Source organism: Saccopteryx bilineata, chromosome 2 (assembly GCF_036850765.1).
Source record: "Saccopteryx bilineata isolate mSacBil1 chromosome 2, mSacBil1_pri_phased_curated, whole genome shotgun sequence".
NCBI lineage: Eukaryota > Metazoa > Chordata > Mammalia > Chiroptera > Emballonuridae > Saccopteryx > Saccopteryx bilineata.
Window position 1 is genome coordinate 312,226,880 of NC_089491.1, and position 21,470 is coordinate 312,248,349.

The 21,470-nt window shown below is 46.6% G+C and overlaps 1 protein-coding gene and 1 non-coding gene across 2 annotated transcripts in view; both read right to left on the reverse strand.

The window, feature by feature from the left end:
• The window catches only part of PRCC (proline rich mitotic checkpoint control factor), a 52,185-nt gene extending 31,081 nt beyond the window's left edge, over nucleotides 1-21,104 (reverse strand). Inside the window, exons 1-2 of the mRNA XM_066261787.1 lie at nucleotides 20,311-21,104; nucleotides 2,182-2,229 (exon numbers count right to left, since the gene is read on the reverse strand). Coding sequence (XP_066117884.1) covers nucleotides 2,182-2,229; nucleotides 20,311-20,772 — 510 coding nt within the window. The 5' untranslated portion in view covers nucleotides 20,773-21,104. The remainder of the gene's footprint in view (nucleotides 1-2,181; nucleotides 2,230-20,310) is intronic.
• On the reverse strand, nucleotides 9,019-9,154 carry LOC136327475 (small nucleolar RNA SNORA5). The gene has a single exon (XR_010729684.1). It is a non-coding gene; the product is annotated as a small nucleolar RNA SNORA5 (small nucleolar RNA).
• Nucleotides 21,105-21,470: the final 366 nt, after the last annotated feature.

The following is a 21,470-nucleotide window of genomic DNA, read 5'->3' on the forward strand; positions in this document are numbered from 1 at the left end:
GGTTGAAGACTTCTGGTCTTTTTTTTTTTTTTTTTTTTTTTTACACAGACAGAGAGAGAGTCAGAGAGAGGGATAGACAGGGACAGACAGACAGGAACGGAGAGATGAGAAGCCTCAATCATTAGTTTTTCAATGCGCATTGCGACATCTTAGTTGTTCACTGATTGCTTTCTCATATGTGCCTTGACCGCGGGCTTTTAGCAGACTGAGTAACCCCTTGCTCGAGCCAGTGACCTTGGGTCCAAGATGGTGAGCTTTTGCTCAAACCAGATGAGCCCGTGCTCAAGCTGGCAACCTCAGGGTCTCGAACCTGGGTCCTCGGCATCCCAGTCCAACGCTCTATCCACTGCGCTACCGCCTGGTCAGGCGACTTCTGGTCTTGATTACAGAGCAGCAGCCAAATGCAGCAGGTTAAGAGCTTGGAATCCTGTGCTCACTTTGGCAGCACATATACTAAAAGAGTGTGAAATCTACAGTCAGACAGCCTAAGTCTAAATCCCAGCTCTGCTCCACTCCCCCAGCTGTCTGACCTTGAGCAAGTTTTGTGGGGTTTTTTTGGAAAGAGACAAAGACAGGGACAGACAGACAGACAGGAAAGGAGAGAGATGAGAAGCATCAATTCTTTGTTGTGGCATCTTAGTTGTTCATTGATTGCTTTCTCATATGTGCCTTAACTGGGGACTACAGCAGAGCAAGTGACCCCTTGCTCAAGCCAGCGACCTAGGGCTTCAAGCCAGCGACCTTTGGGCTCAAGCCAGCAACCATGGGGTCATGTCTATGATCCTGCCCTCAAGCCAGATGAGCCCGCACTCAAGCCGGCGACCTCTGGGTTTCGAACCTGGGTCCTCACCATCCCAGTCCTATGCTCTATCCATTGCTCCACCGTGCTATCACCTGGTCAGGCTTGAGCAAGTTATTTAAGCGCTCAGTTTCCTCATTCATAACACAGGGATGGCCTGACCTGTGGTGGCGCAGTGGACAAAGCATCGACCTGGAAATGCTGAGGTCGCCGGTTTGAAACCCTGGGCTTGCCTGGTCAAGGCACATATGGGAGTTGATGCTTCCAGCTCCTCCCCCCTTCTCTCTCTCCTCTCTCTCTTTCTCTCCCTCTCTAAAAATGAATAAATAAAAAAAACATAACACAGGATGATAACACTTAGGCCAGTGGTCGGCAAATTCATTAGTCAACAGAGCCAAATATCAACAGTACAACGATTGAAATTTCTTTTGAGAGCCAAATTTTCTAAACTTAAACTATATAGGTAGGTACATTCCTTATAGAGGTAGCGCCTGCATGTGGTATATTTTGTGGAAGAGCCACACTCAAGGGGCCAAAGAGCCACATGTGGCTCGCGAGCCACAGTTTACCAACCGGGGACTTGGGCAATATTACAAGGACTAAACCAATTAAATGCTATTAAGCACTTAGAGCAGACCTGTGGTGGCGCAGTGGATAAAGCGTCGACCTGGAAATGCTGAGGTCGCCGGTTTGAAACCCTGGGCTTGCCTGGTCAAGGCACATATGGGAGTTGATGCTTCCAGCTCCTCCCCCCTGTCTCTCCTCTCTCTCTGTCTCTCTCTCTTTCCTCTCTAAAATGAATAAATAAAAAAAATTAAAAAAAAAAAAAAAAAAAAGCACTTAGAGCAGTGCTGCATATAGTGTTATTTAAGAGAGAGAGAGAAGGGGGGAGGAGCAAGAAACATCAACTCCCATATGTGCCTTGACCAGGCAAGCCCAGGGTTTCGAATTGGCAACCTCAACATTCCAGGTAGATGCTTTATCCACTGCACCACCACAGGTCAGGTTAAAAATATTTTTAATAAATAAATACATGTTCCTAACATCATTTTAACCAATCTGTTTATTCTATCCATCTTAAATAATCCTTTTATCTGAAACATAATGAATTAAATTGAGTTCCAATTCATCTCCCATACCTCTACCTGTCCTGTAAGAGAAGTAACACCAGAACACTCAAGCCTGGAAACAGTGAGGAGAGGAAAGAGAAGCACAAACTCTGATATTATCAAAGGAAACAAAATCATATTTAAGTAATCAGTCCTCAAATACCTGCATTTGTTCTCAGACTGATCTGGAAACCACCGGGCATCACAAATCCTGCCTTTCAGGAAGCAATATGGAAAGAGAAGAAATGGTTTCTATTATGTCACAAAGCTTACCTGAAGGACAGTTTTCTTCTTTGTGGGTTCATCTTCCTCGGAATCTGACTAAGAGAAAAAGAAATGAAATAAGGCCTCATTGTTTAAGGAGAATGGAGGAAACACATTAAAAGAAGCACATATGAAGAACTGGACAACAGCAGCCACATTCTGTGCCCCACCTCTGTACAAGAGGCACACCCACCCCAGGTCCAGCCCAACTTCAGAGCTCCCTTCCTGATTTCAAGTATCTTCAGAGAACGGGATATGTGTTGACCCTCCCTGGTCTTTAATTCCCCTATCTCCAGACCTGTTACACAGCCTTCTTGGCATCAATTTCTATTTCTTTAAATTAAAACTATTCCTTCCCATTTAGTCTTTTGTGGAAATAAAAGCTATCCCCATTCTTTTTTCTATAAATCTGTCCACTAGAAGATGAATGGGATTTGGCCTACAATCTCACCCAATCTCAGCTTCACTTCTAAAACCACTTATACAAAGACTACATAACCACAGGGCTGGAGAACTCCAGTGGGATTAAGTGGTGTGTTAACTACTCTTCTATGAGGCATTCAAGGTCAAAGCCATTGGAGAAAATCCATTCCCTCTCTAAGTATGATATATCGTCTGCCAAACAGTTGTTCATGTCCAGGAAGAAGGCAAGTAGCAAATGATGAACTGCGAGAATTTGGGGCAAGACAGGTCATCTGTGTTATCCCTCTGACTCATCAGAACTGTTTCTAATATAAGCTCTTACACTGAAAAATACCTAAACTTCTAACTCAATGCTAGCTCTCAGTATCTTCAACTATCAGAAAAATGAAACGCATATAAATAGCAACCTTTAAGATTTTATTTCTAAAAGTAATCGCCAAACCAAGAACCTGAAAAGTTTTCCATTTGTTCTCAGGACTTTGGTTTAGGCATCTGTAAATAAAGAGGATTAGGTAGGAATCTAAGATTCCACTCACCTCCAAGATTCTAGAAGAACACAAATTCTCTATCTTTTTCAATTGACACTCCCATCTCTCCTTTCTGAATTTGTCTGCTACCAGGATCTTTTAATGATCTTTACAAAGAAACTATTCTATGCAGGACTCCATGCCAGGTACTGCACATAGGACTTCCCAACTGGTATCCTATGGCTGGGTTATAGCTATGATATTGGTCCACTCAGTCCACAGGGCACCAGGGAGGACCTGGAGCAGGTAGACTCCTGTCCCACTGGTCTCCAGAGGCAAATCGTGGACCACTTACTCCAGTGTGCTTTAAAGATTTTCTGTATGTGCCACGACATGAAAAAAGTTCCTTCCCCCAAGGACCTTACAGTCCAATAAGAAGAATGACAAGTACCAAATAACTGTAATAAAGGCAGTTAAGAGTTAAGGCATCGCCTGACCAGGTGGTGGCACAGTGGATAGAGCGTCGGACTGGGATGCAGAGGACCCAGGTTCAAGACCCTGAAGTTGCCAGCTTGCGTGCAGGCTCATCTGGTTTGAGCAAAGCTCACCAGCTTGGACCCAAGGTCACTGGCTTGAGCAAGGGGTTACTCGGTCTGCTGTAGCCCCACGGTCAAGGCACATATGAGAAAGCAATCAATGAACAACTAAGGTGCCACAACGAAAAACTGATGATTGATGCTTCTCATCTCTCTCTGTTCCTGTCTGTCTGTCCCTATCTATCCCTCTCTCTGACTCTCTCTCTGTCTCTGGAAAGAAAAAAAAAAAAAGAGTTAAGGGCATCAAGTGTGGTTCAAAACAACCCGTCAAAGAATCTGCTGTTCCTACATTTGTGCTTTCTTCTCATGTAAGTCCCTCATCTTATCACTCTCTCTCCCTGTACCTATACTACCACTGCTCACTCTCCTGTCAACCTGCATTCTGTACTTCCTCACTCAAAACTACTGAGAAGTCTTCCTGGTGAATCTCACCTGGTTCTTTTTTATTCTGTGTTACTCACTTGCTGGGGTAGGATCACACTAACTGATTTATTTGTGCTTGCTCTGGAAATGTTACACTCTTCACGTGTGCATTCTCCCCTCTACTCTGAGAGCAAAGGCCCTATCTTATAGTTCCATAGTGCCTCCCAGTACAGTGCATACTGATTTTAATTAACTGCTGCCAAATGTATAAAAAACCACCCATCTTGGTACTGTGATGTAAGGGATAAGACAGCATGGTAAAGGAAAGGACAGCCATCGACTACGAGTCACACAATTTACTCACAATCCTTCATTTAACCCCCATAATATTTCAAGGTAGGTACTCAATTGTACTGTTAAGAAAAATAAGGCTCAGAGAGGATAAATAATGGCTGAATCAATTCTGGCTCCCATTCTTTTGTAGCACCATCATGCTGATCTGTATATCTCTGTCCAGGCTTGAGATCCACCCTGACCAGATCAGACTAGATCCCACAAGACAACGCCAAGAAAGTACCAGGCACAAAACCAGAAATATAGGTTTGAGTATCAGCTTTACCATCTACTGGCTAGGGTATCCCCAATAAGCCATTTAATTTAACTCTCCAAGCCTCAGTTGGAAATACCCATGTCACAAAGATGTTCTAGAGATTGCATGAAGCCGTTATGAGTGAAAATGTATATAAACTAAAATTCTAAAGAGTTCAAGGATTGCCTGACCAGGCAGTGGTATAGTGAATGGAGTGTCAGCCTGGGATGCAGAGAACCCAGGTTCAAAACCCCGAGGTCACCAGCTTGAGCACAGACTCACCAGTGTGAGCGCGGGGTCGCTGGCTTGAGCATGGGATCATAGACATGACCCCATGGTTGCTGGCTTGAGCGAGGGGTCACTCGCTCTGGTGTAGCCCCGGGTCAAGACACACATGAGAAAGCAGTCAATGAACAACTAAGGTACTTCAACAAAGAATTGATGCCTCTAATCTCATTCCCTTCCTGTCTGTCCCTCTCTCTGACGTTCTGTCTCTGTCAAAAAAAAAAAAAGTTCAAGGATTATTATTCTCTCTAGTCTGTCAAGATGGAAAACTCAACCAAAAAAAAGGCTTAAGTCCCAAACACCTAAGTATTTTCAACCTTTCCTCTCTGTTCTAAACTCCTATCGCCTCAGAGGCTCCTGACTACCTCCCATCTTTTGACCATGAAGACATGAATCTTTCCAGCAGACCACACAGAACTGCCTTACTATGAGGTATATAAGGAGGTATATAAGGGTCCCATGAAGTTCCCAGGCATATTTAAACCTTAATATCTAAGAGAATAGGTTTAATGGAAACAATGTGAAAATAAACTAATTTTATCCAAGTTTAAGAAAATTACATTTGTCCCTACCCAGGTAGTTGATAAGAGTGTGGTCCAGATATGCAAAAGTTGTGGGTTCAATCCCAGGTCAGGGCACATACAAGAATCAACCAATGAATGTACAAATGGGTAGAACAACAAATTGATGTTTCTCTCTCCCTTCTTCTCTCTCTCTAAAATCAATAAATAAAATTTTAAAAATAAAAAAAAATGGTCCTACCTGGAAACACTGAGGTTGCCGGTTCAAAACCCTGGGCTTGCCTGGTCAAGGCACATATGGGAGTTGATGCTTCCTGCTCCTCCCCCTTCTCTCTCTCTCTCTCTTTCTCTCTCTCTCTCCCCCCTCTCTAAAATGAATAAATAAATAAAAATTATTTAAAAAAAAAAAAAAAAGAAAACTATTTAAAAAAAAAAAAATGGTCCTGGCTGGTTGGCTCAGTGGTAGAGCATTGGCCCAGCATGTGGATGTCCTGGGTTTCATTCCCAGCCAGGGCACTCAGGAAAAGCAACCATCTGCTTCTCTCCCCTTCCCATTCCTCTTCTCTCTCTCTCTCTCCCACAGCCATGGCTCAATTGATTTAAGCGTGTTGACCCCAGGCACTGAAGATAGCTCCGTGGAGCCTCTGCCTCAGGTGCTAAAAATAGCTTCATTGCGAGCATGGCCCCAGATGGGCAGAACATCAGCCTCAGATGGGGGTTGCCAGGTGGATCCCAGTTGGAGCATATGTGGGAGTCTGTTTCTCTCTCTGCTCTCCTCTCACTTGGAAAAGAAAAAAAATTACACAATAAAATTCTATAAGTATTAATATATTCTTATTTTTCAGACAAACAAAAAGTGGCTACTGTGAAAGTGTAGGCCAACTGTCCTACAGCTAATAGAATTGAAGGCCAAGTCAACTGCGGGCAGAACATTCAACTTCTCTTTCAATATTAAAGATCATTTCCATTATACTAACAACCTAAGTTTAAGGTTTAAAAGCACATTTTAAAAAACTGTACAAAGACTTTAGAAATATCTTATTGTTTTTGGATTTAAAGAACTGTTATGGTTACTCACAATTATTCTTCTCTCACTGAACATATTATACAAATCTACTATACCCCATTATAAATCATCTTATGATGGTCACTAAATGACAGACTCCCTAAAATAAAACACCAAAATAAGACTCAAAAACATACTAAGCTCCTAAACCCTTGTTAAGTCATGACTTCATCTTTGAAGAAGGAGTAGAAATAAATCTTCACTTCTTACAAAGCTGACAAACAAGGCTCACAGACATTCAGTAATCCACCCAGGGCCAGAAAGGGTTTCCAAAGGCCTGGAAGGGCAGGGAAATAAAATAAGGAACAACTTTTGACCCTAGGATGGAGTTGGCTAAAATACATAACGTTACCCAACTCCATCCTAGAAAAGGCTGGAAACATGGAACTTACAGGTTCACTATGAAAAGAAGTTTAGATACCACTCAAAGCACTTCTGGGCATGTAGGGACCTGACTGAAAACTAACAGGAAACAGAAGGAAAGCTCAGCAAGAATTATCCACATACTTCACAAAAGATAATAATTTTGGTTTAGAGTACCAAAAAGCAGAGAGATGTGTAATCCAAATGATAAAAGATGTGCCATATACCCTCCAGTCACCCTGGGGAGGGATAGAGGGAGGAGGAAATAGAGATGCCTTGAAACATTTGAAAGGAAATCTATTCAGCTTCTATCAAGAACTGGCTAGAAGCAATGGGTTTAGCCTAAGCACACAATATTTAATTTAAACTCAAGAAGAACTTCCTTGATGGGGAGAAGTACAGAAGCATATTGTTTTTCTATATCATAGTAAAACACATATAACATAAAATCTATCCTTTTAACTATTTTAAACATACAATTCAGTGGAACTAAATACATTTATGGGTTTTTTTAGGATAGAGAAAAATTTATTAACCTAGATAATCAAAAAACCATAAAATTAATGCATAAATTGAACTACACTTAAATCTAAATGTTTAGTTCATGAAAGTACTACATAAGTGAAATGGCAAGATATGGGATAAGAGAAAATATTCACAAAACATATACAGTTCGCCTGACCAGGCGGTGGCACAGTGGATAGAGCGAAGGACTGGGATGTGGAGGACCAGGTTCAAAACCCTGAGGTCGCCAGCTTGAGCGTGAGGTTGCTGGCTTGAGCATGGGATCGCAGACACGACCCCATGGTCGCTCGCTTGAGCCCAAAGGTTGCTGGCTTGAGCAAGGGGTCACTCGCTCTGCTGTAGCCCCCTGGTCAAGGCACATATGAGAAAGCAATCAATGAACAACTAAGGAGCTGCAACAAAGAACTGATGCTTCTTTCTCATCTCTTTCTCTTTCTATCTGTCCCTAATTCTGACTCTGTCTTTGTCCAAAAATAACCAACAAAAAAAACATATACAGTTCATCCTTGAATATGGGTTTGAACTGCAAGGTTCTGCTCATATGTAAATTTTTTTTTTTTTGTATTTTTCTGAAGCTGGAAATGGGGAGACAGTCAGACAGACTCCCGCATGCGCCCTACCGGGATCCACCCGGCACGCCCACCAGGGGCTACGCTCTGCCCACCAGGGGGCGATGCTCTGCCCCTCCGGGGCGTCGCTTTGCTGTGACCAGAGCCACTCTAGCGCCTGGGGCAGAGGCCAAGGAGCCATCCCCAGCGCCCGGGCCATCTTTGCTCCAATGGAGCCTCGCTGAGGGAGGGAAAGAGAGAGACAGAGAGGAAGGAGAAGGGGAGGGGTGGAGAAGCAGATGGGCGCTTCTCCTGTGTGCCCTGGCCGGGAATCGAACCCGGGACCTCTACACGCCAGGCCAACGCTCTACCACTGAGCCAACCGGCCAGGGCCTTATATGGAAATTTTTAAAATATTCCTTTTTTATTGAATTTATTAAAGTAACATTGGTTAATAAGGTTATGTAGGTTTCAATTGTACAATTCTATAATCACGATGTTGTATATTCCAGAATTTTTTCATCATCCCAAACAGAAACTCTGTACCAATTTTTTTTTTTTTTTTTGTATTTTTCTGAAGCTGGAAACGGGGAGAGACAGTCAGACAGACTCCTGCATGCGCCAGACCAGGATCCACCTGGCACGCCCACCAGGGGGCAACGCTCTGCCCACCAGGGGGCGATGCTCTGCCCCTCCGGGGCGTCGCTCTGTTGCGACCAGAGCCACTCTAGCACCTGGGGCAGAGGCCAAGGAGCCATCCCCAGCACCCGGGCCATCTTTACTCCAATGGAGCCTCGGCTGCAGGAGGGGAAGAGACAGAGAGGAAGGAGAGGGGGAGGGGTAGAGAAGCAGATGGGCGCTTCTCCTGTGTGCCCTGGCCGGGAACCGAACCCGGGACTTCTGCACGCCAGGCCGACGCTCTACCACTGAGCCAACAGGCCAGGGAAACTCTATACCTATTAAACAAGAAATCCCTATTTCCCACTCCCTAACCTCCAGCACCTGCTAACCATTATTCCTCTTTCCATCTCTATGAATTTGCCTACTGGGGTTCCTCATATAAGTAGAATCATACAACATGTGTACTTTTTTTTTTTTTTCCATGTCCACAGCTAAACTTATCCCCAGGTCCCAGGGCAGGAACCCAGAGCCCATGAGCGGTGGAGCTTGCTGTAGCAGCCATCTGGGCCAGCCCCTGCTATGGGGGGAGCAGGGGTTGAATTTGACTTGGCTGTGGAACATGTGTACTTTTATGTCTAGTTTATTATTTACTTAGCATAAGGTCTTCAACGTACACCCATGTTGTAGCACATATCAGAACTTCAATCTTTTTTAAAGCTAAATAGTATTCCTTGTATGCATATACCACATTTTGTAGGGTTTTGAGGTTGCTGTTTTTATTTTAGAGAGAGAAGACAGGAAAGGAGAGAAGGACAGATGAGAAGCATAAACTTGTAGTTGCTTCACTTTAGTTGTTCATTGATTGCTTCTCATACATGCCTTGATGGAGGGTGAGGGGGCTCAAGCAGAGCCTGTGACCCCTCCCTGAAGCCAGCAACCTTGAGCTCAAGCCAGTAACCTTGGGCTTCAAGCCAATCCCCTTTGGGGACAAGCAATGACCTTGGGATCATGTCGATGATCCTACACTCAAGCCAGTGACCCACTGGTCAAGCTGGCAAGCTCACCTTCAAGTCAATACCTTCAGGGTTTTGAACCGGGGACCCGAGCATCCTGGGCTGACGCTCTGTCCACTGTGCCACCATCGGTCAGGCTATACCATACTTTGTTAATCTGTTGATGGACAATGGGTTGTTGCTATCTTTTGGCTACAGTGAGTAGTTCTGCTGTGAACAGCGGTGTACAAGTATCTGTTTGAGTCCCTGCTTTCAACTGTTTTCACCTTGGAGTGAAATTGCTGGATCATATGGTAATTCTAATTAAATCTGTGAGAAACTGTCAAACTATTTTCCTCAGGAATGCAGTCATCCCTCACCATATCGCAGTTAACTTTTCGCGGTCTCACTGTACCGTGGATTTTTAAATCATATATATCTAATTTTGTATTGCAGATTTTTCGCTATATCATGGGATTTTGTGGTATATAGGTATTTTTATATATTTATTATTTTAATTATTTTTGCAGTAAAATAAGCATTTTCTAGCCTAAAAAATTGAAAACAATATAAAAATACAAAGAATATTAATTAAAACATCATCCTTCAAGTTGTAGTATATTCACTGGTGAGTACCCATATAGAATTTTATATGTTGTTAAAATTACATGGGTTTAAGAGTATAGAAAGTGTTTAAGAGCGTAGGAAGTGTTTATAAGAGTGTGGGAAAGGTTTATAAGAGTGTGGGGAGGTTTTATAAAGCCTTAAAATATATATAAATAATAAAATAAATATATGGCCGCTACGTTGTGGATTTTCACCTATCGCGGGGGGTTCTGGAACCTAACCCCTGTGATAGACGAGGGACCACTGTACTAAATGGAAGCTGTGGAGTCACCTCTTAAAGAGTACTAAAGACCAACAAATAGCAATCTAAGTGGCTCTGTGTCACTGGACCCAGAGAAATGGGTAATGCTAGACTACCAGAGCATGCAGGGCTGGGAGATATTGCTGGGCCAGAACTGGCACTCCTGAGTTTTGGAGACACAAAATGGTTGCATCTCTTAAGAAAATATTGTATTTCTCTTTGGCCTCACAACAGCCTGAACCTAATGGCCACCACTGTCCTCTCCACTTCAGCTGCCAAGAGTGACAAGACACACACACCACAAGACTACAGAGCAAGAACGGAAATAGACATTTTCCATTAAGCTAAGCTCAGTGGGATCTGCTAATCTATCAGAGCCTCATCCCCCATGGCAGCCTCCTTCTTATCTTCCCACGCCCTGGTTCTGACAGACTCCCTCTCCAAAAAGCAATCACTAGTTGCAAGGGCCAGGAGCCAAGGTGGAAATAAGGGCCCGAGCACACACAGAAAGACAGACAGAGACACACAGAGAAAGAGAGACAGACAGACAGACACAGACTCTCTTCCTCTCTCTGGCCCACACCACTTCCCCCACACTCCAGGCTCCAAACCAGTGGTGGGATTCAAATAATTTAACAACTGGTTCTCTGCCCTCATGACCATTTTAAGTATAAAAAAAATGATATACCAAAGGTAGTTTACTATTTCATGCATTTAATGCTTAAAAAGGGCTCTGACCAACTGGCTCAGCGGTAGAGCATCAGTTCGATGTGTGGAAGCCCCAGATTCGATTTCCGGTCAGGGCACACAAGAAAAGCAACTAGCCCTGGCTGGTTGGCTCAGCGGTAGAGCGTCGGCCTAGCGTGCGGAGGACCCGGGTTCGATTCCCGGCCAGGGCACACAGGAGAAGCGCCCATTTGCTTCTCCACCCCTCCGCCACGCTTTCCTCTCTGTCTCTCTCTTCCCCTCCCGCAGCCAAGGCTCCATTGGAGCAAAGATGGCCCGGGCGCTGGGGATGGCTCTGTGGCCTCTACCTCAGGCGCTAGAGTGGCTCTGGTCGCAACATGGCGACGCCCAGGAGGGGCAGAGCATCGCCCCTGGTGGGCGTGCCGGGTGGATCCCGGTCGGGCGCATGCGGGAGTCTGTCTGTCTCTCCCTGTTTCCAGCTTCAAAAAAAAAAAAAAAAAAGAAAAGCAACCATCTGCTTCTCTACCCCTCTCTCTCTCCTGCTTCCCCCCCCCCATCTTTTCTTATCTTACAGCCATGGCTCAAATGGTTCGAGCAGTTGGCCCCAGGCACTGAGGATGGCTCCATGGCCTTACCTCAGGTGCTTAAAGAGCTCAGTTGCTAAGTAGCAGCCCCAAATAGGCAGAGCATCACCCTGGAGGGGGCTTGCCGGGCGAATCCCTGTTGGGGGCATGCAGGAGTCTGTCTCTCTGCCTCCCTGCCTCCTTGTCTCTCACTTAATAAAGAAAAAAATACTTAAATAATAATAAAAGAGGTGCGTAAAACTATTATGAGTTTTAAAATATCAATGAAAAAACATTAAATAATACCTGACAAAAAAGCAATAAAAGTTATTTAAGATGTTTCTATTATTACCTGACCAGGTAGTGGCGCAGTGGACAGAACATCAGACTAGAGTGGAGGACCCAGGTTCGAAGCCCTGAGGTTGCCAACTTGAGCACAGGTTCAACCTAGCTTGAGCACGGGCTCACCAGCTTGAGCACAGGGTTGCTGACTTGAGCGTGGGATCACAGACATGACCCCATGGTTGCTGGCTTGAGCCCAATGTCTCTGGCTTGAAGCCCAAGGTCGCTGGCTTGAGCAAATGGTCTGCTGTAGCCTCCCCACCCTGTCAAGGCACATATGAGAAAGTAATCAATTAACAACTAAGGAGACTAAGGAGCTGCAACAAAGAACTGATGCTTCTCATCTCTCTCCCTTCCTGCCTGTCTGTCCCTATCTGTCCCTCTCTCTGTCACAAGAAAAAAAAAGGTATTTCCATAGTTTCTTTTTTTTTTTTTTTTTACAGAGAGAGAGTCAGAGAGAGGGATAGACAGGGACAGACAGACAGGAATGGAGAGATGAGAAGCATCAATCATTAGTTTTTCATTGCGCATTGTAACACCTTAATTGTTCATTGATTGCTTTCTCATACTTGCCTTGACCGTGGGCCTTCAGCAGACCAAGTAACCCCTGCTTAAGCGACCTTGGGCTCAAGCTGGTGAGCTTTTTGCTCAAACCAGATGAGCCCTCGCTCAAGCTGGCGACCTCGGGGCCTCGAACCTGGGTCTTCCGCATCCCTGTCTGACGCTCTATCCACTGCGCCACCGCCTGGTCAGGCTCCATACTGTTTCTTGATTAGTGTCCTCACTTGCAATTTTCTTCGCTTTTATCCTAGCTTCCTATTGGTTTCACCTTTTGGAGATGGAATGAACATTTACTACGGGCACTTAGAATACACTGTTGTGCAGATGAATGTTAAAAAAGAGTGAAGCCCTGGCCGGTGGCTCAGTGGTAGAGCATCGGCCTGGCATGAGGAAGTCTCAGGTTCGATTCCCAGCCAGGGCACATAGGAGAGGCGCCCATCTGCTTCTCTACCCCTCCCCCTCTCCTTCCTCTCTGTCTCTCTCTTCCCCTCCCACAGCTGAGGGTCCATTGGAGCAAAAGATGGCCCAGGCTCTGGGGATGGCTCTGTGGCCTCTGCCCCAGGCGCCAGAGTGGCTCTGGTCGCAACAGAGCGACGCCCCGGATGGGCAGAGCATCGCCCCCTGGTGGGCGTGCCGGGTGGATCCCAGTAGGGCACATGTGGGAGTCTGTCTGACTGTCTCCCCATTTCCAGCTTCAGAAAAATACAAAAAAAAAAAAAAAAGTGAGGAGCCTGACCAGGCCGTACCGCAGTGGATAGAGTGTCGGACTGGGACGTGAAGGACCCGGGTTCAAGACCCCAAGGTCGCCAGCTTGAGCATAGACTCATCTGGTTTGAGCAAGGCTCACCAGCTTGGACCCAAGGTTGCTGGCTCGAGCAAGGGGTCACTCGGTCTGCAGTAGCACCCCCCCCCCCGACCTTCCCCCCGTCAGGCACATATGAGAAAGCAATCAATAAACAACTAAGGAACTGCAACGAAGAATTGATGTTTCTCATCTCTCTCCCTTCCTGTCTGTCTGTCCCTATCTGTCCCTCTCCCTGACTCTGTCTCTGCCACAAAAAAAAAACCAAAAAACGAGTGAGCAATGTAAATCTGTGATTTCCACATTGGGCAGCTCCCCAGGTGCCCACCTTAGAGAGAACCCTGATTACAGGTGCCACTTTAACAACCGGTTCTCCTAACTCAACAAAAAATTAGTTCTCGGTTCTGCCAAACCGGCGCCAACCAGCTGAATCCCACCACTGCTCCAAACTCAAATCATTACTACACTCCTCTCCACTCCTACCCAAACAGCTGGACGCTTCACGTTTTGTACTCTATGTCCTGGAATGTCTTCTGCTTACATCTGCCCTTTCACTAGGTTGTCCTTTTCTCTCCCGTGTTTGCACTCCTCATTGTATTACTTTCCTATTTCTGGTGCCTGAGGCTCCCCTGTGTTTTCAATAGGCACTACAATAAAACAAAACATATCGTGGTGCAAACAGGACTTCTACTACTCCCAAGCTATGTGGTTTTAGACAAATCACTTCTGTTCCATAAATTTCTATTTCCTCATCTGTAAACTAGGGATAATACCTTACAGAGTCACTAAGGGGAAAAGAGAATGAATGTACATTTTATGGAACTTTTTTTTTTTCTTTTTCAGAGAAAGGCGGAGAGAGAGAGACAGGAACATCAAGCTGCTCCTGTATGTGCCCTGACCGGGAAATCCAACTGGCAACCTCCTTGTTCTGGGATGATGCTCCAACTAGTATAGCTATCCGGCCACTGCTTGCTTTTTTTTAATGTATTGATAGAGACAGAAAGAGGAAGGGAGAGAGAGGGGAGGGGAAGGGAAGCATTTGTTGTTCCCCTCAGTCGTGCATTCCTTGGTTGTTTACCGTGTGTGCCCTGACTGGGATCCAACCTGCAACCTTGTCGTTTCAGAACAATGTTTTTAACCAACTGAGCTAACCAGCCAAAGCCCAGACCACTCCTAACTTTACATAAATCAAAAGCTGATGTCCTGGCTGGTTAGCTAGGTTGGTTGGAGCCTTGTCCTGGAACACAGAGGTTGCCCACTCGATTCCCCAGTCAAGGCACATAAAGGAGCAGCTTGATGTTCCAGTCTCTCTCTCTCTCTCTCCCCCCGCGTCTATAAAAAAATAAAAATAAAAAGCTGAAATGTGCCTGACTAAGCGGTGGTGCAGTGGATAGAGCGTCAGCTTGGGACAGAGGATCCAGGTTGAGATTGGGCTCACTAGCTTAAGTGCGGGGTCACTGGCTTGAGCATGGGATCACAGGCATGACAACATGGTTGCTGGCTTGAGCAAGGTGCAAACACCCCCTGCCTGTCAAGGCACATATAAGAAAGCAATCAATGAACAACTAAGATGCCACAACGAAGAACTGATGTTTCTCATCTCTCTCCCTTCCTGCACGTCTGTCCCTATTTGTTCCTGTGTCTGTCTGTCTCTCTCCCAAAGGAAAAAAAAAAAAGCCAAAATGTGATTTTGCAATGCACCTGGAGAGAGATATGGTACTAACCTGTCCCCTGACTACAGTTAATTGATGAGTGACCCAAATCAAACCAACCTCTCCTGGAAAACCAGAATTGGGACTAAGACTGTAGTTCAATCTGGGCTGATCACTAAAATGAAGGAAATAAAAAACATGAAGGTACTCTCTTTCTCCTGCAACAAAAACTAAGAAGCAGAGGAACTGGTCTGCAGACAAAGAATAAATTAAGTGTGCAAGAAGCTGTCCCCAACATACCTTTAATTCCGAATTCCAGGCCCTTTCCAAGGTACCTCGGTATATTTATGACACATTACTATTTAAGGTAGCTTGAGTTGGTTTCTGATACTTTTTTTTTTTTTTTTGCATTTTTCTGAAGCTGGAAACAGGGAGAGACAGTCAGACAGACTCCCGCATGCGCCCGACCGGGATCCACCCGGCACGCCCACCAGGGGGCGATGCTCTGCCCATCCTGGGCGTCGCCATGTTGCGACCAGAGCCACTCTAGCGCCTGGGGCAGAGGCCACAGAGCCATCCCCAGCGCCCGGGCCATCTTTGCTCCAATGGAGCCTTGGCTGCGGGAGGGGAAGAGAGAGACAGAGAGGAAGGCGCGGCAGAGGGGTGGAGAAGCAAATGGGCGCTTCTCCTATGTGCCCTGGCCGGGAATCGAACCCGGGTCCTCCGCACGTGGTTTCTGATACTTATAACCAATTAAATCTAAATAGTTCCCAATCTGCTCTGCTTCCTGTATTCCCTAAATAAATGGCACCACTGCCCTTCCACCTGCCTGAGCCAAAAGACAGGGAGTCAACCATGAATCCTTGCCTTCATTCATGATATCCAATCAACCTCCTAGTTTCATCACCCCTGCCTCCTACGCAGACCGGGAGCCTCAAGTTCTCTCCATCCCATTACTCCCTGTTCCAGACTGCCATCATTCTCACACACTGTGTCTCTGCCAGTCTGGCTCCCCCAGGTCTTTCATCACTCTGTAAACAGAAAACTCTTGCTCAGTCTTTAAGAGCTCTTCACTACCCTTAGAGTTACACAGAGAGGCCTTAGCAGGCCATCTCAGGCCTATTACCATCGGCTGCAGCCTCTCTCGCAGCAGCCCCCACTTCCATCACTCTCCCTGCCCACCTGCGTGCTCGTTACTGTACCTCACTCACTCCAGGTTTCCCCAGAGTATTTTCATTCTCTCTCACCTCTAGGCTTCTGTTCCCTCTGCCTGATGTGATCCTTCCTACTCTACCCTCTTTCTCTGGCTCCCTCCTACTCATCTCTCATGTCCATGCAGACATCTCTTCTCTCTGAAAGCCTCCCCAGCCTCTGAACACTCCCATGGCACCAGCTCTTCTCCTCTGACTTGACCTTAAATCTATTTCCTTGTTGGTTTCCTCCAATAGACCACTGTAGCTTTTGAGCAGGGTCTATCATGTTCACTACTGTACTCTTAGCTCCTGGCAGAGAAGTAGCTCAACACTGAATTAATTAATTAGTAAGAGTTCGGAGTTAACTGGTTCTACTTTACCATCAAACTCTAAAGAGAAATCATTTAAAGAAACCTAATTCATGTATTCATGCCTGAACAGGCGGTGGCGTAGTGGATGGGGCAACAGACTGAGACACAGAGGGCTGGCCAGGTTCGAGACCCCAAGGTTGCCTGCCAGCTTGACTGTGGGCTCATCTGGTTTGAGCAAAGCTCACCAGCTTGAGCCCAAGGTCGCTGGCTTGAGCAAGCGGTCACTCGCTCTGGGTCTGCTGTAGCCTTCCGGTCAAGGCACACATAAGAAAGCAATCAATGAACTATTAAGGTGCCGCAATGAAGAATTGATGTTTCTCATCTCTCTCCCTCCTGTTTGTCCCTATCTGTCCTCCTCTGTCTCTGAACAAAAAAAGAAACCTAATTCATGTATTCAAAGATGTCTTTTATTTTCTGCCACTTCAGCCAGCCTAAATGGAAGATTCTACAGCTTCTACTAGAAACTTTTTTTTAATGTTTATTTATTGATTTTAGAGAGTAAGGAAGGGAGAGAAAGAAAACAGGAACATTGATCTGTTCCTGTATGTGTCCTGAGTGGGGATCGAACCTGCAACCGCTGCGCTTCCAGATGATGCTCTAACCAATGGAGCTATCTGGCCAGGCCTCTACCATCAACTTTTCTTTTGAGACAGACAGGGCCAGAGAAACAGGAAGGGAGAGAGATGAGAAGCATCAACTCATAGTTGTGGCACCTTAGTTATTCATTGATTGCTTTCTCATATGTGCCTTGACTGGAGGGCTCCAGATGAGCCAGTGATCCCATGCTCAAGCCGGTGACCTTGGGGTTCAAACCTGGGTCCTTAGTGTCCCAGGCCAATGCTTTAGCCACTGCACTACCGCCTGGTCAGGCTCTACCAGAAACTTTTCATACCACTTCCTACACAGGCCTAGAAATGAGCCTTTCCACTGTTACTATGGAAGAAGGTAGGTTGGTTCAAAGTGCCACCTTCCACCATATATCACAATTAGGCTGAAATAAAGTTTGCAGAGAAAAGAAAATGCCAAGAAAATGAATCTACTTTTCTCCATTTCAAGTTCAATCAAAACCAAACTAAGTTTCTTTGTAGCAACAGATGGCTTTTTTGGATCCTAGACTTAGAAATGACAGACTTGGCCCTGGCCGGACACTCAGTGGACAGAGCATCATCCTAAGATATGGACATCCCAGGTTCGATTCCAAGTCAGGGCACAAAGAAGTGACCATCTGCTTCTCCCCACCTCCTTCTCCCCCCCCCCCCCCGCAGCCAGGTTAGTTCAAGTGTGGCCCTGGGTGCTAAGGATAGCTTGGTTTGTCTGAGCATATCAGTCTCAGGTGCTAAAATTAGCTCAGTATTCAAGCATTGGCCCAAGATAGGGTTGCTGGATAGATTCCGGTCGGGGTGCATGTGGGAGTCTGCCTCACTATCTCCCCTCCTCTAAGGAAAGAGAGAAAGAGGGAGGGAGGGAGGAAGAGAGGGAGGGAGGGAGGGAGGGAGGGAGGGAGGGAGGGAGGGAGGAAGGAAGGAAGGAAGGAAGGAAGGAAGGAAGGAAGGAAGGAAGGAAGGAAGGAAGGAAGGAGGAAATAACAGTCAGATAGAAAGAAGGGGGAAATAATATGGAGAAAAGTTTGGAACAAGCTAGGGAGATTCTGAAAGCTCCTCCCATGAATAACTCACATTCAGTTGAGTCATTTACTCAGAACAGATTTAGGTGGTACTCAGTATGTGCCAGACATTGTTTTAACCACTGGAGACAGAGCAGTGAATAAAATAAACCATAAACCCTGCCTTGTGGAGCTCGCATACTAGCAGCGTGAGAGAGGCAAATGAAATATCCAGTATGTTAGATAGTGGTGAGTGCCATGAAGAAAAATAAAACAAAGGAGTAGGGAAGAGTGGGTGATAGGGGGTTGCAAAGAAATAGGTAGGCTATGACCTGTGGTGAGCAGTGGACAGAGCGTCGACCTGGAACGCTGAGGTCACCAGTTTGAAGCCCTGAGCTTGCCGGGACAAGGCTCATATGAGAAGCAACTACAAGTTGATGCTTCCTGCTTCTCTTCTCTCCTCTCGCTCTAAAAATCAGTAAGTAAAATATGTAAATAAATAAGTAGGCTGGGAAGTCCTCACTGAAAAGGTCTCTTTTTAAAATTGATTTTAGAAAGAGAGGAAGGGCCTGACCAGGTGGTGGTGCAGTGGATAGAGCGTCGGACTGGGATGCCAAGGAGCCAGGTTCGAGACCTCGAGGTTGCCAGCTTGAGTGCGGGCTCATCTGGTCTGAGCTCACCAGCTTGGACCCAAGGTCGCTGGCTCCAGCAAGGGGTTACTCAGTCTGCTGAAGGCCCACGGTCAAGGCACATATAAGAAAGCAATCAATGAACAACTAAAAACGAAAAACTAAATGATTGATGATTCTCATCTCTCTGTTCCTGTCTGTCTGTCCCTGTCTATCCCTCTCTCTGACTCTCTGTCTCTGTAAAAAAAAAAAAAAAAAAAAAAAGAGGAAGGGGTAAGGGATAGAGAAACATCAGTTAGTTGTTCCACTTATTTATGCATTCGTTGTATATGCCTGGACCGGGGGATCGAACCCACAACCTTGGTGTATCCAGACAATGTTCTAACCAACTGAGCTACCCCATCAGGACCTAAGAACTATCTTTCAACCCAAGACTTGAAAGATATGAGGGAGAGAACATTAGGATGCCTGGGAAGAAACTTAGGGACCAGCAAGTGCTAAAACTGGAAATGGCTCCTAGGCAGTGTTGGAAGCCTGATTATAAGCAGTAAGAAAAGAACAAGCTTCACTTGGGGGGTTACCAAAGGTAAGCCAGGGATTGACTGGTTAACCTTTAACAGAAGAAAGAGAAAGGAAGGAACTCAGGATAACTCTAAACCACCACCTGCCTCAAGGCTTAATATCTCCTTTATCCCCAAAGTACACACTCCAGAAAAGTTTTCTAGTTTTCTGTTCTAATATACAGAAAACATAAGCTTGACTGACTCTTCTGAAAATAGTGCCCAAGCATCCTAATTCACTTAGTCTTGACGATACCCAAATGACGGAGCCGAAGCACAGACCTGGAGTTCAGACAGAACCAGTTCTTAATCACGCTGCCCTTTACCAGGTAAGATCTTACATTCTGAACACGTTTCCGTCTGTAAAAATTAGAAGATTATCTCCCAGAAGTCTGTCACAACTGAAACGCCAAAGCCTGCCCAAAGGATCTGAACTCAACAAATAGTCAACTTCTCCCCTAAATCCCCTCAAAAATAGAATCCAGGATTCCTACCCTTTTCATTCACACCGATGCTTTTAAATTCAGAGGCACAGGAAGAGGTTAGTCTCGAATGTTCATCAAGGGCTCAAAAATCCTGTCTCCTGCCACTTCTTCAGGTGCCAGATTTTATGCTGTCTCAGCATAACGGGGTGAGGGGGTACCTGGCCCAAGGTGAGGATGCAGAACAAGGAACCGAACCAAGTGTCCCTGGGCCTGAGCTTCTGGGTCTGTCAGGGCCAAGTGATGATTCTGGCCCTTCTGCAGGCGGGTCCAGCTTCGAGAAGTCCGCATGGACCAATACCTTAACTCCCTAAAGCTGACAAAGTTCAGCTCAATTAATTGCCCTGTACCAGAAAGCCAGTGGTCTGGGATCAACGGAAGCCTTTATAGGAGGGAGTCTTTCCTACAGCTGAGCCCATGCCCAACCCTGACGGACAGTTTAGGGGTGCCCTCTCCGCATACTCACATCCCCCTTATGCAGCTCTGGCGCCGCAATCTTCACGGGCTCTGTCCTCTTCTTTGGCTTGGGGAGGCCCAGGGAGGGCCCGGCACCGCCGCCAGGGGCGGGTAGACTGATGCCAGGGCCGAGGGCCGAGGACAGCCCCAGCCCCTCCCCAACTCCCGCAGCTTCAGCCGGGCTCACGCCTGGAGGTGGGGGGAAGCCTCCCAGACCAAAGGGCAAGGGGGGAGGAGGCTGGAGCCGTGGGTCTACGCTGGGTGGGGGCAGCAACAGCGGCGGAGGAAAGGTTGGGGCCAGCACCTGAAGGGGCGGAGGCAACAAGGCCTGACCCTTGGGTGCAGGGAGAGAGGCGAACAGGCTCCCTAAGGTGGGCCCAGATGTAGGTGCCGGCGCCGCCGCCTCCTCCTCCTCCGGCTCACCCTCATCCGGCTCACTCTCCTCGCTGCTGGCGTAAGCAACCAGCGACATGGCGCCTCCCGGCTTTGGGGCGCCCTTGCCGGCAGACAAGGCCTACTTGAGACCGGGGATGCCCAGAGGCCTAGTGGGCCCCGCCACTCGGCGGGGCGGGGAACTGTAAAGTCCACCTTCTCCGTGCTCTAGAACTAGCCCCGGCAGGAGCCCATCGTCACAGCTGATATCCGCCGAATGAGGCTTCCCTCTTCACTTAAGCGCCTAGTTTCGGACAACTACACACAGCTAATGGCCGCCGAGTCACTCCGCCCCCTCTCGCTGCTCTAAAACAGAAACTACAACTCCCAGAAAAAATTTGACCACAGCCCCATTCTCCGCCGCAGGGAGCTCAGCGCAAGGCACAGCGGGAGTTGGAGTGCGAGGAAAGAAGATTAAGTGGCGCGCAGAAAGACAGATGGACAACCCGCTTCTGGAGCGAGGTCTTCTGGGATAAGTAGTTTTTTTGAGGGGTGGTATCTCCTAACAATTCCTAGATGACTACAAGTCCCGTCGGTCACCGCGGTAGTCGCAGGGGGAGGGGTGCATACGAGAGCATTTCGGTAATTGAAGTTCCCTAGGTTAGTCTCTTGGGCGCTAAGATTTATGGGAGATGTAGTCCTCTTAGAAACTGCAAGCGATGTCGGGAATGAGAGGGAGTCTGGGAAGGCGGCGGGTGGGGGAAAAATAACTTAAAGGGAAAGTGATATAGGAAATAC